At 43.7% G+C, this 19,609-nt stretch overlaps 1 protein-coding gene across 1 annotated transcript in view; it reads right to left on the reverse strand.

Annotated features, from left to right (window-relative positions):
* UBE2D1 (ubiquitin conjugating enzyme E2 D1) overlaps nucleotides 1–18,136 on the reverse strand; it is a 45,179-nt gene extending 27,043 nt beyond the window's left edge. The window contains exon 1 of the mRNA XM_077454163.1: nucleotides 17,959–18,136. Coding sequence (XP_077310289.1) covers nucleotides 17,959–17,982 — 24 coding nt within the window. The 5' untranslated portion in view covers nucleotides 17,983–18,136. The remainder of the gene's footprint in view (nucleotides 1–17,958) is intronic.
* Between the last annotated feature and the right edge of the window lie 1,473 nt (nucleotides 18,137–19,609).

Consider the following 19,609-nt stretch of genomic DNA (forward strand, 5'->3'; position numbering starts at 1 on the left):
TCGCAGGGATCAGGCCTGACTCTGCGAATGCTGCAGTTATGCGTTTAGTGTTTTGTAAGTGACAGTGATCAATCGATACTGCACTTGGGTGGGCTGGGCAGAGGGGCAAAACGCAGGTGCTAGTAGGTACCTGGGCTGATCCCTTTAATGCGTTTTTTTTGGAACCCTAAACTGCTGGGGACGCTAGTATAGATCTGATCAGATCTTGATGTGTTCAGATACTATACCACTACGGGAGGTGTATGCTTTGCGCGTGGGTGTTAGCGGTACTGGCACTAACCTAGCGCTACCTGGGGAGACGCAGACCCTGACCCTAAAACCTAATTGATATCACCCGCCGGGTGATCAGGTGGGTTAAACCTTTATTGGGTAATAAACGGTGGGTGACCTGATGCTATAAAAAGCAAACTAACCAGAGTCACCTGTAACACTTATACGGTGATCACTGGTGAAAGGATGAACTAGGGGCAATCAGGGGGGTTAAAATCTTTATTATTAGGTAGTATATGGGGGTACCCAACGCTATAAAAACCTGGCGGTGAACCTAAAAAATAACTAGCTACCTAGCGGCACCAGTGACACTAATGCAACGATCAGAAAAACGATCGCTTAGTGACACTGGCAAAAGGGGGTGAAAGGGTTAACTCTAGGGGCAATCAGGGGGTTAGAACCTTTATGGGGGGGGGGGGGGCTACCCTGGACCTAACACTAACTGCCCTGACACTTTTTACTGTCACTACTGACACTAAATGCAGTGATCAGTAAATAAATGATCACTGCAATCAGTGACACTGACTGGGGGGGGGGGGGGGGGGGGCGCGATCAGGGGGCGATTTGTGTGCCTATGTGTACCTACGTGTCAGTGTAGCGATTGGTGCGCTTACTATGTCCTCTCCTCGCAGTCCAGTCAAGAAAAAAACGCCCTGAGGAGAGTGACATCACTTCCTCCCTGCCTATGTTTACACTACACAGGCAGGGGGAAGCTTCTCATTCGCCAGGATCGATCGAGAGGGGATGGCCAGAAACCAACAGCCATCCCCTCATCCCGGATCGCTCCTGAAGCGAAACGGACCGCCGCAGCCTCTGGAAGGTAAGCACGTACGGGTACGTGCTTGTGCCCGTACATGCCATTCTGCCGACGTATATCTACATGCGGTGGTCCTTAAGTGGTTAGATATATACTGCCAGTCCAGATTCAGCCAAATGCAGCAAAGTTGATTGGACGGAGCTTCACAGTACAGATGGACAATGACCCAAAACACACTGCAAAAGCAACCTAGGAGCTTTTGAAGGAAAAGAAAATGGAATATTCTGCAATGCTCGAGTCAATCAACTGATCTCTACCCAATTGAAAATGCATTTCACTTGCTGAAGGCAGTAATGGACAGTAAAAGGTTCTCAAAATATTAAAAATGAACAATTATATTAATTTGTCTGTATAAAATTGGTTGCAGTTCCTAAAATGTGTACTTGAAAACTATGTTCAACCCCTTGAATTAGGGCACTTTTCACACTGCTGGGGCGTTCATGTATATGTGAAAAATATATAGAAAAATTGTAAAGCGCATTCAAACGTGCAAATACCATGCGACAGAAAATTGAAACAACCGCCATTTTTCTTCTCTAGGGTCTAAAATATAAAATTTTTGGGGGGGTTCCAAGTCATTTTCTAGCAAAAAACTATTTTTTTTTTACATGTAGGAGAGAAATGCCAGAATTGGCCTGGGCTGGAAGTGATCAAAGACATAAAATGGTGGTTTAGCAAGGAGATGGGTTTAAAATGACCCAAATCTAACCTAGCGGAAAAATCAGATCACTTTATAGAAAATTCTTGGAAAAAAAAAATTTCTATAATCTGTACTGAAGCAATTATTGTATTGAGAACTTTTGATTTCACAATCAACTGCAGTGTAGAGTGGTAGGGTTGGTCACTGGTGACTTCTTGGGACTGAAAGTACAACTCACAGTGGATAGAAAGTGATTACATTCAAGCAAAGGTATGACACAAAATTAATGCAGCTCTATGTTTATTAATACAGCAAATGTGCAGTGTGATTTTTACCCTATAGACTTCATTGAAAATGCACAAAAATCGTATATGTATGCATTTTTGGTGTGCTTTTGCAGGTTGTTAAGGCTCCTTAAAGAGGAACTGCAGTCTGCTCACATAATTTGTAATAAAAAAACACTTTGCATATTATTTTATATATACTTCGAGTCTGTACTTGCCAAATATGCTGCAGAAACCTCCCGCCACCGAGTCTGGCTGCAATATATTTAACTGTGGGCAGCTGAAGCTGCTGTCTGTTCACTTCCTGGATTTACACTGGCACATCTGCAGCTCTCATTGGCCCTCATAACTCACCCCCTCCTTTCCTGGCAAACACTCACAAGAGACAGCCGAGCATGATGTCATAAGCCTAGACTTTTTCCCAGACAAGAAACAGGAATTGGGCCGTATAAAGGTATTTACTATCAGGGGGGAAGAAGAGAGAAAAAAATATAAAATAAATTTTACTATTCAAAGTTAAAAACTAGGGCAGAAGATTTAATAGATGGAAAGATGAAAAAAATTACAGAAGTTCCACTTTAACCAGCATCCGGTCTCCTTTCACTACCAAAAATGCAACCAAGTCACACTGAAAATCGTATTAAATAGCAGCTGTACTGGTGTGAACCAGGCCTTACTGTGCAGTCACAGGGTGGTGATGGGGAGGAGACCTGTTCATGTTAAATACAGTAGAGAATCAGATCTCCTTGACAGGCAAGTGCTGTCTGGCAGACAGTGTAAATCTCAGGACTGGATAGAGAGAAATAAAACCAATTTATTGAGTAAAACAGTTCTTATCAGTATTTAATCTTTAAATTTAGTGGTTTTCCAGAATGTCAGCTTTAAAATTGACTGAAGACTGCCAAGGATATTGGCCATGAAGCTGGTCTCTGGGGCTCTCATCAAGAGCAATTTGTAATCCAAAAATTCAAATTTTTCCCCCACTTTTTAAATGCTCATACCATAAAATCTGCAGCAGAAGTCCATCTCAATGTTGGGTGAAAATAGGATTTTTTTTTACTCACCGTAAAATTATTTTCTCTTCTCTGTAATTCACCGACCGACACAGCTTATAGCGCAAGAAAAAAAAAAAAATAATAAAAAAAAAAAAAAAAAAAAACACCCGCAGGGGTGATCAAATACCACCAAAAGAAAGCTCTATTTGCGGGGGGACCTTAATTTTGTTTGGGAGCCATGTTGCGCGAATGCGCAATTGTCAGTTAATGCAACGCAGTACCGAATCGCAAAAAGTGCTCTGATCAGGAAGGGGGTAAATCCTTCCGGGGCTGAAGTGGTTAGCATCTGCCCCATTTGGAGGGCAGAAGAAACATGGGGGGGGGGGGGGTCGAATATAAAGAGCACCTGTCACCTGCCCAAAGCTACCACATAGGGGGCTGGGGTTAGCCCTACCACCACACACACGTATGTAAACAGCCATTGCACCACACATGAAGTGTCATGAAGGCTTCTAAATTGTCACGTATGAAAACACTGTACCATAGTTGGTCACCATTTCACAGGCACATGCAGTGTATTTTTTCTGAACATTTGTAACAACGCTTTACAAAATGTCACGAGACAAACACATTGCAACAGCCATTTTATTTGCCAGAGCGTTCAGGAAATATAAAATGTTTGGATGTTCTAGGCAATTTCCTAGCAAGAATACCAATTTTAACAATTGTGTGAAAGATATAGATAGATATAGAGATATAGAGATATAGAGATATATATATATATATATATATATATACTGCCCTGGGCAGCAAGTGGTTAAAGAAGATGTCAATGACAGTCTATAATTTTCTCAATACAAAAAAAAAAAAATCACTAAAAAGTTTAACTGTAGCCAGTACAGTATAGCCAGGTTATTGATCTATTCTTGTTCACACCTAAGCAGGTGGAATGGTGCATGTGCATTTTTATGTACATCAAGTTTATGGGAGCACATATGTTTCAATGTGTAAAAATGGCACAAAGAAGCGCATAACCCCATTTGTTTTTGTTTTTTTAAATAATGCCGCACCAAAATGTTATGTGCTCTCAGATGCCATTGGGAATCAAGGGCAGTGTCTTGTGCCAGAATAAAGGTATGCACATTTCTTCGTGCATCACAGGAATGTGTGTGATTTTGCAATTATGACATTATGCAGCTAAAATCTCATAAGAAAAACGGATTCAACAGCAGGCATATGAAATAAAAATGTTAGCAATAATATAACAATGAAAAATAACTGTTAACGATCCTTAGAGGCAAACGAAAAATCTCCTGGATCAGCAAGTTATGGCGAGTCTCTTAAATATTAGTATAGGTTTCCGTTTTTAATTTTGCTTTTTTGTTTTTACAGTGCATTCATTTTTATTTTATTTTTCCTCATTTGCTATAACCAGTTCTTCCGGAATGCTATTTGAGCCAATGGCTCGAATACCTTTAAAGAGGTTGTAAAGGTAAATGTTTTTTCACCTTAATGCATTCTATGCATTAAGGTGAAAAAACATCTGACAGTGGCAGCGCCCCCAGCCCCCCCCCCCCCCGTTTTACTAACCTCACCCCTCGAAAGTCCCGCGCTCATCCCCCGACATCCTTTGCACCGTTCAGCCTGGCCGCTGATTGGCTGGAGTAAATGGATAGCAGCGGAGCCATTGGCTCGCACTGCTGTCAATCACATCCACTGACGCGGAGTGCCGGGCCGTGTGATACAGCGAGCGGCTATAGCCGCCGGCTGTATCACGGGAGCGCGCCCGCAGATGCTTCTCACCATGCGAGGGAGCTTGCATGAACGTGAGAAGCACCTGCGGGAGAAAGCCGAGACAGCCGCCGAGGGACCCCAGAAGAGCAGGTTCGGGGCCACTCTGTGCAAAATGAGCTGCACAGTGGAGGTAAGTATAACATGTTTGTTATTTAAAAAAAAAAAAAAATAATAAATTCACTTTACAATCCCTTTAAGCACAACTACACAATTCAGGAGTTGCGACTTTGAAGTGACTAGCTCATCTGCTTGTTATAGGTCAGTAACAAAGTATCAGTATGATAACCAGACAGCTAGTATCTTACTTTGAATTATAGTTTTAAATCCTACCAAAATCTTGTAATCCAGGTGCTTCCAGCAGAGTGTACAGCCAGATCCTTGACCTCCACTGCTGCAGCACAACCTGGTAAACAAAACGAACAAACACCCCTCCCTCACCCCCAGCCTACTAATCGAACACTGAAAGCACAGCAAGGAGGTAATCCTTGTATTCCGCTTTACCCTTGTCAACATATTTTCTGTACTGCCGCCTAGCACTGTGCCTTCCCCTTCCAGTCTGAGTGGTGCAGTAAATTGAAAAATGGTGATTTATCAAGCCACGCATTTTTGACCTGAAAACCTGAAGAGGAACTGCAGTCTGCTCACGCAATTTTGTAATGAAAAACATCTATACCATTCTGAAGCTTCCCTCCAACCACAGCATATATTTTATATACTGTGATTCTGTACTTGCCAAATATACTGCAGAAATACCCCTCAGATAAGTATGGCTGCAGCCATTTTAACTGTGGGCAGCTGAAGATGAAGCCCGTTTACTTTCTGGATTTACAGACACAGACCTGCTCATTTCTCCTCTGTGGATGAATACACATGGATTTCTACAGTCTCCCGCTAACTTCGCCCTGATTGTTATTTTGAGGGGATGGCAAATTTACACCGTTATACAAGCTTTACACTCACTTCTTTACATTGTAAAAAAGTGTAAATTTCTTCAGTGTTATCACATGAAAAGATATAATAAAATATTTACAAAAAATGCGAGGGATTTAATCACTTTTGTGAGATATATATTCAGTTTCAGTTCTTTTGTTTTTTCAAAAGATATTTTGTTTATGCACTTCAGTTACTAAACATTGATGCTTACGCAATCACAAGAATATGTTATTGTTTTAAATAAAATAATTTGGAGTAGCTCTCCAACTGTGCGATTAACCCATTAACCTAAAATCAGTTCTGATATCGCTGTTTTACTAACATGAGACCTTATTCTATATAGGAAACCTTCATTTTGTTTGGAAATATTAAATATTCTACCAGCAAGAATGAGTCATCACATTTAATGAGAACATGTTATTTCAGATCCACCATGGCAGTGCCCGTTAGCGGGCATCCACTCACCTGCTGCCGCCACCTTGTTGCATCACCAGCCATCCCATTAAAGTGGAGAGGACTGTCAGCGAGTCAACAGCGGTTCAGAGGAGGAGCCGCTGCGAGATAGAGATTATAGTTTCTCTCTAAAAATTATTAGTGGGACTGCTTTAGCACTATTGTTATTCGTTTTATTTATAAATTTTATTCCGTATGTTTTTTGGCTCTGCGTAACTTCTGCATACTTTCAGCTATTAAAGCCATTCAACTTTTAAAATGTTCAGCTCTTTTAGCTGACATGGACTTTTTTTCTACTATTTATACTTTTTAAAATATTAAGCTTTTTAACACTGAAGTCAATGAGAGCATGCTTAAAATCCTTGAAATCTTCTTCCGCTACCAAAAGTTTCAGCTCCCTAATACTTTCACCTACAGATGCCAAACAAACTTTAAAATGTTCACAAAACTTTCAGCTATCTGGCTATATCTTTTACAGTTTTTGTGGAAAAGTTTAAGTTTAGTGATCATTTAAAAAAAATGAATTAAAATTAAGGCCATCCAGGCTTGTTGTCCATTTTGTTTCCATGGTTACCAAAGCCTCTTATACACAGTGATGGGCAGTGGGGGTGGGGGGCACACAGACACACCATGTACTGATTCAGAATAGAGGAATATGATGGGGCAGTTTTGATGCTATTCAGCATTCCCACGCATTTTCTCCAGGAAATGCATTTTCTAGTTTAAATCAAATCCATACCAGGTACAAATCAGCCTGAAAAATAACTCTCGAAAATAGCTGGCAGTGCTAATGAGTGTAATCCGATAGCGGGGAGAGTCTCCCTGTTGTCAAAATACAAAGGGTCAGTGGGAGGGAAATCAAGTCCAAAAAATGCCTACTTTTATGGCCAGATTTAGTAGGATCATTTACTGTACCTCTGGTGAGTACTGGAGCATAGCGTAAGGCACAGCTCAAGTTTTGGCGTAAATTCACAGAGGTGCTCTCTGAAGATAAACAAATACATTGTAATAAAACCGTGTTAATTTTGTTGACTAAAATCAAAATACATTTTAGTCAAAAGACTAAAAACTAAACTGAAATTTGATGTCAAAAGTAACATTGGTCTGTAGTGCATGTTCATACCTCAATGCCATAAACATTAGATTTTTTTACTCCAGCACTATATATTGAGTTTGGAAATTGTAGAGAAATGCTTAAATAATGCATTACAATTTAACTACACCCATTAGATTTTAGATGACTAAAATTAGTTTGTCGACTAAAATGTGCTAGAGATTTTAGTCGACTAATGTCCTGGAGATTTAGTCGAATAAATACGACAAACAATTGCAGAAGACTAAAATGGGACTAAAACTAAAAATGCCATTAGTCCCGTGACCAAGACTAAAACGAAATGAAAATTTGCTTCCAAAATTAACACTGGTAATAAATGATTTGAAGAGACTTTCACTGAATAGAGTGCATGTTTTCTGGTAATATGACAAATTATTCAGACACAGGCACCGTTCAGACTTGTGCGAGCGCGTTTGTCACTTGTAGGGCAGCCTATTCATTCCAATAGGCTGCCATACCCATGAGAAACAGGGGGAAAGAAGTCCAAGACCAGGTTTTTGAAATTGCACAGTGCTGCAGCACCATGTGGTTTAGCATGCATGAAATTGCCTGCCCCCCCCCCCCCCCCGAGGTGAAGATGCGTGGGGGTGCCAATTCAGAATTAAAAGCAACCCGTGCATCTACTAAAGTTCAGCACATTTCTCTGCAGGTAAATATTAGAATTATGTTAATAACCTGCACATGCAGAGTCTGTGTGCTGCTGCACATTACGGTTAATAAAATGCGGATTTTACTGTCAACCATGCATGTGTGGGTATATTATTGACAGCTATTGCCTCCAACATTGCCGACAGGTAAATGTCTCTGGACAAGTCCTGGTGATAACTTTAATTTTTTTCCCCCTTCCCAAGCAGAATTTTTTTTTTGTTGAAGTTAAAACACTTACCTATACCAACCTGAAGCAATATTCTCGGTTATAATCTTGCCCATAGAAACACTATTTTAAACTGAAATTTTTATTTTGTATAATAACCATAGGATGACCACCATTATTGGTATGGGTTTTATATCTGCCTGAAGCATAGCTTTAACGCAGGTCTTCTGGTAAGGAGGAACAGCAATCAAGTATTCATATATTCACTCATTTCCTTGTAAGCTAAAAATTCCTAAAAGCAGGAGTTAGAACATTCCAAGGTAAAAGTTTAGAGTCTTCAGGCCCCCTCCCCCAATTCTGCATACATGGTTTATGGTTAATTGATAGCTGGGCCACAAGCATAAAACTAGAAGACAGACAAAACATGAGGAGATCCACAGATAACCAATATTCTATTCATCAACAGAAATGCAAAGGGATTCTGTGGGCAATGCCTGGACTCTCCCTTCCTGCAGATTATATACTTTTGACTACCTGATCAGTAACAGATCTCCCTTCCATATAAAGCAGCAGTATATATATATATATATAACTTCAGCCCATATTTACAGGAGCTCCAGAGCATACTTGTGGCACATAAGGGGTTACTGGTTTGCTGAGTATTTCACAAGCAGAATGCATCTCATAAGCCACTAGAGAATAATGCGACTGGTTCCTGGCAAGATGAGTTTCGAGTGATAGCACAAGTCAGCAATAAGGCATGAGGAAGCTGTGAGAGCCAAGGCCTAACACAACCTAAAGGGTGAGTAACTGACATGACAAAGAATGAAAGACTACATATAAATACATAAAGACTATTATATAGATCTCATTTATAGCAAGTTAAAGTTTAGTAGCCAAGAAGTTTAATACCCAACTTCAGTACATCAAATATTAATTGAAAAGCAGAGATTCACCGATAATTCATTTTTTTCCTTTTAAACCAGACAGACACTTACATATGGACAACGTTACACTCACTTTTGTGAAATATCTCCCCCGATGTCCGGTTTTGTTGGAAAAACTTAGCTTAAAAGTGTGTGGATGGGAGCTTTCAGATTGCTTATGGGCATGTGAAGTCCACAAGCATAAACTTGCTGGATGCAGTGAATTCTGAGCTACCAGTATTCACCGCTAATTTCCACGCATGCTCAGTTTGTACGGCGCGGAGCGCCGTAAACTTCCACGATGCCATCACAACGAGTGGCGGCGTCAGAAGTTCCCGTCCCATTGTGATGGCAACAGAGAACACAAAACAAACACAGACGAAGGCGGAGACCATCCGCACTGACTCCTGGGAACACTGACACTGAGCTCTCAGGAGACAGTGCACCGCCGTGGATGACGACGCTCATACCCGTGGGGGTCAGACATAGGATGTAACATACAAGAGAAGGCAAGACAGGTACCCAGTAAGGAAAAAAAAAAAAGGATTTAATTTGAACATCTGCGACACGCGAGGATGGGATTAAGGTGAATGTAAAAATTTGTGTGGACCTCTGCTTTAAGGCTCATTAACAAACTGCAGCCCTTACCGTCCTAAGATGCAATCAATGGTAAGTTGCTTTTCCAGGGGGCAGTTGGGAAACAGCTTTAGCACCCATTTTAACTCTAAAAGTCCACACAACCACATGTATTGCATACAGTGGCAACACTACCCCATTCACGCAACAGGGGCCATCTTTTTTTTTTAATGCGATCACGATACCAAGTATCCCAGCTGTAGCATGCTTACAACCTTGTCCGGCTGCCTTTGTAGCTTAATGGGGTGATAAAACAGCAGATCACCTTTTTATACCATCCCCCACCCTGACCGCAAGTGTAAAAGAGGTCCTAAAACAATTGTAAAGAATTCATTTCTTCCTCTTCTAGGATCCCACACAAGGGCTTTTGGCTCCTCTTCTGTGTGCTCACATAGCAAGCTGTGTGCGCTCCCGAGGCCTGCTTTTTGTGTCTACAGAAACACACAACATAGCACAACCCTGCCTCCAGCTTTCTTATCACAGGTTTTGATTGACAAATCCTTTGAGAAGAACAGAGACCAGCACCTCTACAGATGGGCACGGTTCTGGATTGAGACAGGACTCAGGTAAGCATCTATGAAAAAGGGGGGGGGGGGCGCCCTTACATCTACCGAAACATTTTTTTACCTTAATGCAGAGAATGCATTAAAGTGATAGCAAATTTTTTGTTTTAAAAAAATAAAATAAAAATTATAAATACACATCACACACATACATAGGGCAGTTGAAAAATGTTTCTGAATGCTGAAAATTAGACAGCTGGAAACCAACAGTTAAAAACATCCGTTGTGGCGCATTTACATGCAGCGTTTGCGTTTTATAGGCATTTTTTCAATGGAGTTACCATGTAAAAAAAAAAAATTTCTTCCAAACGAAAGGCGTCTAAAACACGTTAACTCGCTGTTACAAGCATCTGGCGGTTCAAATGCCAATAAACTTCCGCCCTGAATGCATTTTTTTTTTTTAAATGCCACTAAACAACTAAACTAGCCAGTGTTCATGTACTGATAAGATAACAGGAGAGTTCAGGGGCTGCTGAAAAAAAAAAAAAAAAAAAAAAAAACACACCAAACAAAACAACAACGCCCAACTGCTCCTAAACGTCCGTTTATAAGCAGCAGTATACATGGAGGACTTGCATACCACGTTTAACTTTAAAAGATGCTGCTAAACTTGCATAATCTCAGGAGACCCTTCCAAAATGTCCACAATGCATGAAAAACTGAATTATGAAAGCGGGGTTCGAGCGACCATTCCTATATTTTTTTTTGCAGTCATTGAGATAAAATGTAAAATCATAGATACACTTACTGTTTAGTTTTTTGTTTTTTTGCTATTGCTGTCTGTTTTCGTTTTAAATAAATATTTAGGAAAAAAAAAAAAAAAAAAAAAGTAGTAGCCATCCCCATCTTGCTTGTGGGCATGTGAAGCCCACAAGCATGGATTTCCTGGATATGGTGAATGCTGAGCTCCCAGCATTCACCGCTATTTCCCGTGCATGCTCAGTGTTTACAGTGAGCAGCGCTGTAAACTTGAGGGGTTGCCATCACAACGGCAGCGGTGTCGTCGAAATCCCGCGAAAACTCACGGCAGGCATCCGCAATGACTCCTGGGAATAATGACAGGAGCTCCCAGGAGACATTTCTCAAAAAGAGGAAATGACGTGATACCCGCAGAGAGCCAAGACAGGAAGCAGAGAAGGACTTCTGCAAAAAAACACAGGTATAAAAGAAAAAATAAAATAAAAATATCCTTTTATTACTGAATAGATTTATGGCATGCGATTAAGCAAGACATGTTAAATGGGATGGAGCTCTGCTTTAACTATTTCAGACATCCTGTGAGAGAAAAGAGCCGCGTGCTTGTAGATAGTGGTCTTACGTTTTGTGTTTTCACTATGGATCCCATCAGGAGCATGTGTGAGGAAATGCTCCTGATGTTTCAGAGGCTCTGAAGACATAGAAAATTGCATGAGAGGACAAGACTTCATTGCTACTGGACCTTATCCACTGATGCAGGCAACAGCATGTGGTGAAAGGTGTATTCTTTCAAAATTTTTAGAGATTCACAAATTAACAGGAATTGTTCCCCTTTAAAAAACGCTTATAAGTGCAGTTTACCGTGCTTGCAAGCATTTGGCGTTTGAAATGAATGTGTTAACTCCAGTCATGATGCAATTTTTTTTGCTGTCAAAAATATAAATAAATGCCTGTAACCTCTACTGCCCCTAAACTACTATAAAAACGATCCGAGTGTACATGTACACATAAGATAACAGGAGAGTTCAGGGGCTGCTAACAAAGACACCCAACTGCTCCTAAACTTCAGTTTAGCAGCTGTGGTGTACATGAGGCCTAAATGCAGATAATGGATTTTCAATGGCATAATTAAAACTGAGCATTTATCTTTGCAGATGGTTTTGCTGCATTCGGAGAAGATAGATGACTGTGCATCCAAAATCTGATTGAAATCTAAGAGAAGGTTCATACAGAACGTGATCCGGGAAAGGTGCATTCTGTGTACGTTTAACTGCACCACTTTTGTCATCTGCTGCGAGTGCCAAAGTATTGTTAAAAGAACCCCAAAGGCAGTACGTTTCCAGGGACAAAAATCACATTGTTCGGCAGCCGCAGTACCATGCAATTTGTTGTGGCATATTTTTGGACAAGTAGTATATATGTATGGCTTTTTCTGCAATTTACTGCTCAAACGAATAAACTGCAAAATCACAATACATGGGAACACACATGAATCCCAAAAAGAAACACAGACAGCACTTCTGTGCGATTCTGAAGTGAATCGGCCCTATATGCGGCTAAGAGTATGTAGAGGTTTGTGATTGTGCCCTATACCACTTTTAGAGACATTCACACGCTACCCTGTTTCCCCTAAAATAAGACCTAGCGTGATTGTCGGTGTTGGCTGCAATATAAGCCCTACCCCCCAAATAAGCCCTACTCTGAAAAGAAGACCTACAAGGACTTTAACTAGGGCTTATTTGGGGGGGGTAGGGCTTTTATTGCAGCTATCACCGACAATCACACTAGGTCTTATTTTAGGGGAAACAGGGTAGCTCAGTCTTCACACTGCTGTCGTTAGACCAATTAGATGAACTGCTGTAGTTTGTTCTGACTTGTAGTCATGGTTTAGTAGTAAACATAGCAAACTCATCTTTGCACCAGCAAATAAGCACATCCATCAATCATCTTTCTAGAAAACACTCATGAGCCAGCACTACTTAGAAACCGCAACTGATACAGAAAGGTTTTCTTCTATAAAGCTAAAACAAATGCATACATACTGTTTTTACTAGTTGCTGGGCGTTTACACAAAAATTTTTGCAAACAAAAAAGGAACAAATTTGATCTAGAACCACCTTAAGCTTCATGTACACCGGACGTTTTTACAACCTCTCATTGAACGAGATAACTTGGCAGATAGTAACCCAGGTTTAAAACATCCGTTTTGCCACGTTCCATACAGTGTTTTGTGTTTAGACGCATTAAAAAAATAAAAAAAAAAATTCTCTCTTTTTTCAAAATAGCAAAAAATGAAAAACACCTGTAACCGAAACGTGGGTAAACGCAAGCTACTGCGTTTGGTGCTTGAAATGCCTCTAAACGACGCTTCTTAACCCATTTTTTTGCATTCCAAAAAAGGCTCTAAACTCAACTGCCAAGAAACGACTGTAAGAAACCCTGTGTACATGTACTGGTAAGTTAACATGGAGGAGGGCTCAGGGGCAGTTGAAAGATGCCCAACTGCTCCTAAACTTCAGTTTAGGCTGGATTCACACCTATGCATTTTTTGTGCTTTTTGCATTTTGCAGATTCGCTCTACAGTCCATTTATTATGGTTGCCTATGGAACACGTTCTGTAGAGCAAATCTGAAAAATGCAAAAAGCACTATAAATGCATAGATGTGAATCCAGCCTTAGGCTTATTGTACACGGGGCGCTGAGGCAACCTCCTCTGAATGATTTGACAGTTTGAAACCGGCATTTAAAAAATGCCCGTTTAGCCGAGTTTGCATGCTGTGTTTAGCAGCACTCACATCTAGGAGCATTTAAGATATCATAAGACCCTCCCAAAGCTCCAAAAACACTATTAGTTAACTATTTCAGCCATTCTGTGTAACCAGAGTGATTAGCAGCAGTGTACTTGTAGCTACCTACATTTCGGTGCTTTTAATATGGATCCCATAATGAGCATATGTTAGGAAATGCTCCTGATGTTGCCGTCGATGAGGCTGGAAAGATGTCGGAAATTGCATACGAGGACCACAGTTCGTTGCTACTGGACTCCATTGATTGCGCACCTCTGTAGGATATATATTTTTTCCCCCCCAACATGTATGTACAGCTGCTTATATATACTCTTTGGCGGAGGTGGGTCAGCCATGCCTCTTTACCACTGACCTCTGGTGAACCATCAGATGACCTTTAACCTTTGGAGGGGGTCCCTATTTCAATTCCCAAGTCCTAACCTTGTTCTTCGGGGGAAACCCAAACCCTAACCTGAGACTCATGTTGTGGGTGGGCTGAGTAAAGATTGGTATGAAATACCTGCTGAAGTTGGAACATTGAAAATATCAGACTGGGTAAAGACACTGATTCGCTAGCAGTGTATTGGATTTTTTTTTTAAAACGCCGCGCTTAGCGTTTGAACTCATTTTTTTTGCCTTCAAAGAAAAGCCTATAAAACTACATTAAAACAAACCTGTGTATATGTACACATAAGATAACAGTGGACGAGTGTGCCTCTCAGATCCCACAACATCTCCCGCCAGAACAATAAAACATGTGAATTTAGAGAAAAGCGATAAGCCTAGAATATGTCACGCAGCTCCTTGCATTTTAAGTGGTTGTAAAGGCTCAAGGAAAAAAAAAAAAAAAAAAAAACAAACAACCTGTGTACAGTAGTACCGTCAGCCCATCCTAATACTTATCTGAGCCCGATCCTGCGTTACGCACAAAAGCCTCGGCTCTCCCTCCTCATTGGCTGAGATGGCAGTGGTAGCCATTGGCTCCCTCTATGGTTAATCACAGCTAATGAGGAGAGAGTCGGGGAGGAGCCAATCCCCGCGTGTGAATACACACGGAGCAGTGGCTCGGGAACGAGCCTGTTCAGGTGCCCCCATAGCAAGATGCTTACTATGGTGGCATCAACAGGAGAGAGGGGCCTGGAGTGCTAGCAGGGGACCCAAAAAGGAGAATACAGGCTGCTCTGTGCAAAACCACTGCACAAAACAGTTAACTATAAAAGAAAACAAGCCTATGTCACTAAGTCATAAGGGTTGATTTACTAAAACTGGTGTGCAAAATCTGGTACAGCTCTAAAATAGAAACCAATCAGCTTCCAGCTTAAACAAGATAATGTTAGAAGCCGATTGTGAAATTTGGTGCCGCTCGGCTTCTAACCTTAGCTTCCTCAATTAACTTTTGACAAAAAAAAAAAAAAAAAAAAAAACTGGGAACCCGATTGGTTTCTCTGCAGAGCTGCACAAGATTTTGCACTCTCCAGTTTTAGTAAATCCACTCCATAGCGTGGCTTCACTTTTTTACAAAGTGGACAAGTTCCTTCCTGGAATTCATCTTTAAAGATCCTGACCTAAAAAACAAATCAACTATTACACAGTTCTTTAGCAGAACAAGATATATGGGTGTTGACAAACGACTAGATGTGTAAAAATAGCCTAAATAAAGTCTACGCAGGCACTACACAACTTTGGAAAACACATTCTGCTGCTGTTTAGCGGATATACTCACACAGGTCTGCCACTGGGGGCTTAAAATCAATAACATAATAAAAATTGAGTCACCGTCTGCAATCTAAATGAGGTTATTCCATGCAATAAACATTTACTTTAAGTAGTTGTGTACGTTGACCCTTGAGTATGGTAACAGGCCAACCTAACAGTATAAATCGTATAGCTCTCTTTACAATTTTTTTGAAATGCCCATTACATAGCTTTTGTTTTTTGGTGCGTTGTCTCCACAAATTGGCCTTCTCAGTGTGGGGTGGGCGTGACAGTAAGTACACCACTGCTGTATGTGACGTTTCTGGTCCGTGACTCCAGTTCCCAAAGAAACAGAGTAAACAAAGCTGCTGGCACTAGCACATGTACAGTGAGGGGAAACCCGCCGGTGGGATAATGACTGGACACGTCACTGCCTCTTTCCAGCAGTGTCGGAGGCAATGAGGGGAATCCCGCTGGTGGGGAGGATGACCTCATAAGTAACTTTCTCTTCCCAGCAATGTCCTAAAATGGCAGTGAGATGAATCCTGCTATTGGAGATGAGATTGGCACTCCTTCCCAGCAGCGTTGTTGGAGGCAATGGGGAGAAATGATGTCACTCTCTTCCCAGCAGCGTTGTTGGAGGCAGGAAATTACTTCACAAATCACCCCCCCTTCCCAGCGAATGAGACGTGGCCCATACTGCTGAACACATTTCAACATACTGTATACGTCTGATTCTACCACATCATAATACAGCTCTCGTGATGTGGCCAACTTACATAGTAAAGAGAATAGCTCATATGGACCAGCTCAGCCCAGTTCAACTATTTTTAAGTGACAAGGAAACCTGGACTTAGACTTTCAATTAGAAAGATCTGAATGCAGGAAAAAAGTACTCTAGACATTCATAAAAGTGCATTATTCCTCCCAGATAACCGCTCCTGCCTTTAGATGTTCTAACCTAAAGTGTCAGTAAGCTTTAAGTGCTGGGGGCAGCCGTACGGGCCTACACAGGGAGAGGGGGCTCGCCTGTACAGGCCTACACCGGGGAGGCGCTCCACCATATGGGCCTACACGGGAAAGGTGGGGGGCGCTCCACGGTACGGGCCGACACGGGAAAGGTGGGGGGCGCTCCACGGTACGGGCCGACACGGGAAAGGTGGGGGGCGCTCCACGGTACGGGCCGACACGGGAAAGGTGGGGGGCGCTCCACGGTACGGGCCGACACGGGAAAGGTGGGGGGCGCTCCACGGTACGGGCCGACACGGGAAAGGTGGGGGGCGCTCCACGGTACGGGCCGACACGGGAAAGGTGGGGGTGCGCTCCACGGTACGGGCCGACACGGGAAAGGTGGGGGTGCGCTCCACGGTACGGGCCGACACGGGAAAGGTGGGGGTGCGCTCCACGGTACGGGCCGACACGGGAAAGGTGGGGGGGCGCTCCACGGTACGGGTCGACACGGGAAAGGTGGGGGTGCGCTCCACGGTACGGGTCGACACGGGAAAGGTGGGGGTGCGCTCCACGGTACGGGCCGACACGGGAAAGGTGGGGGTGCGCTCCACGGTACGGGCCGACACGGGAAAGGTGGGGGTGCGCTCCACGGTATGGGCCGACACGGGAAAGGTGGGGGTGCGCTCCACGGTACGGGCCGACACGGGAAAGGTGGGGGTGCGCTCCACGGTACGGGCCGACACGGGAAAGGGGGCACTCCCTGGTACGGGCCGACACGGGAAAGGGGGCACTCCCTGGTACGGGCCGACACGGGAAAGGGGGCACTCCCTGGTACGGGCCGACACGGGAAAGGGGGCACTCCCTGGTACGGGCCGACACGGGAAAGGGGGCACTCCCTGGTACGGGCCGACACGGGAAAGGGGGCACTCCCTGGTACGGGCCGACACGGGAAAGGGGGCACTCCCTGGTACGGGCCGACACGGGAAAGGGGGCACTCCCTGGTACGGGCCGACACAGGAAAGGGGGCACTCCCTGGTACGGGCCGACACGGGAAAGGGGGCACTCCCTGGTACGGGCCGACACGGGAAAGGGGGCACGCTCCACCGTACAGGCCTACGAGGGGGCGGGTGCATGCAATGACCATCCTGCTGTCAACGTGGTCACCCCAGGACAGGAAGTCAAGGGACTGGAAGGATCACGGGACAAGAAGAGGGGAGAAATGTCTGTGCTGGGACCAACAGAGAGGGAGGCCCTCAATGATTGTGTTTAGTCAGACTTCACTATGTCCAGAGAACAGGATTATAGAGGGATGTGTTGGGCACACAGGTAAGGGCATGTCCAGGGGAAGGGTGATGAAAGGCAAAGAACTGGTAGGTCATACAGGAAATGGGGTGTGAGAGAAGTGTGTCTTCCTGAAAACACAGACATTGAGTTCACACTGTGAGGTGACCCCAATCCTTGAGGTGGGGTGAGGAGAGCTCACCTGTGCCGGCCTGTAGGGGGCGCTGTTACAGAGCCTGCATTGGGGATGACAGGGCACCGACTGAGGCGGCCTCCATTGTTTCCCGGGATTGCCTCATATCACACTTACTTTCTGTATTCTTTTCAGCGCCATGGGGGTGGAAGCAGAATGGCGGACGGGGACGGAGGGCAGCGGCGGCGGCGGCTTTCGATGTCTCGGCTTCGGCGGGGTGGCTCCGGGGGAAGCAGAGAAGAGGCTCAGGCCTGTCACTGCGGCTCTTGTGTTGTGAAGAGGAAACGAGTCACTTGCGCTTACTGCCGGCCCGGGCCTGACTCACTGAGGGCGGGGCTGAGAGCTGCAGGGCGGGGCGTACATAGATCACTCGCTTTTCTCTCGGCTTTCATGGATGTCGTCATGACAAGGCTCCGGGAAGACAGGGGGCCGAGTTTTTTTATTTTAACCAATATTGCACAACTTTATTTAAACGGCCAACTATAGTGACAATGTCTTCATAGAACTCTGTGGTGAAAGCAACTGAGAGTGATAAAGCAAAAGGTATATCACACCACACCTCCAGAGAAAGATTTATAATCCCTCAATTCTATAGTATTTGTACACAGAAACTATTGTTACATGTATGTAGTGCTGACGTAGGCCACACGGCACTGTACACAGAATATTGACAGACATATTCTGCACCACAGGAGCTTACACTTTAATGTCCCCTTCACCGTCACACACAAACGTTATATATTATTGATATCCAACATATAGCATAGTGTTGTACAGAAAGCACCACAGAAGCTTACACTCTAATGTCTACACAGCAGTCACTCATTAGAATCATGTTTAACCACCTCAATACCAATCACTTTCACCCTCGCCCAGCCCAGGGTTATTTTCTGATTCCAGCGCTGTCACATTTGAGTGACAATTACTCAGTCATGCAACCCTGTACCCATAGGAATTTATCATTTTTTGAGACAGATAGAGCTTTCTTTTGGTGGTATTTAAAGCGGAGCTCCACTGAAGAGGGGAAGCACCGCTTGTTCGCACCCCTCAATTCCACATTTGGCACTTCTTGGGGTTTCAACATGTTCCCACGGCGATCTCCAAGTATTTCTGGCCCCATCTCCTTCCCCTTCTGGGACACACACGCAGGTCCCAGAAGATGGCGGGACCATTCAGAAAGAGCAGCGTGACTGGCGCATGCGCAACAGCAAACCAGCAGTAAAGCCTGAAGGCTTCACTGCTGGTTTCCTTTAGTGAACATGTCGGTCAGTGCCTGCACCCAAAGCCGATCGTCTCAGGGAGCCAACATTGCTGGATCCCTGTACAAGGGATTTATATTAAAGGATATGTAAAGGTTTGTTTACAAAAAAAACATGTCATCCTTACCTCTTCAGAAGAGTTTTGGTTGGTTTTGCACAGAGTGGCCCCGATCCTACTCTTCTGGGGTCCCTCAGCGACGCTCCAGGCTCCTCCTCTTCTCGAGTGCCCCGTTGAAGAGCCGCTCTCCCTTAGGCACTTGTGCGGATGCGCTCCTGTGTCCTGCTGTTGCGTCCATTATTGACAAAGACAGCAGGATTCCGACCCCCCCCCCAATGGCTGTGGTGCTATCAATCTATCCAATCGGGAGCCAAGACATCGGCTGGAGCTGGTGTGCTCATCCCCATCACTGTACAGACCGGGTGCAGGTAAGTAAAAGGGGGGCTGCTGCATCACAGAAGGTGTTTCACCTTAATGCATAGGTTTACAACCCCTTTAAAAGTCAGCAGAA

Source organism: Lithobates pipiens, unplaced genomic scaffold (assembly GCF_037356315.1).
Source record: "Lithobates pipiens isolate NorthernLeopardFrog02 unplaced genomic scaffold, aLitPip1_a1.2 Scaffold_25, whole genome shotgun sequence".
Taxonomy (NCBI): Eukaryota; Metazoa; Chordata; class Amphibia; order Anura; family Ranidae; genus Lithobates; species Lithobates pipiens.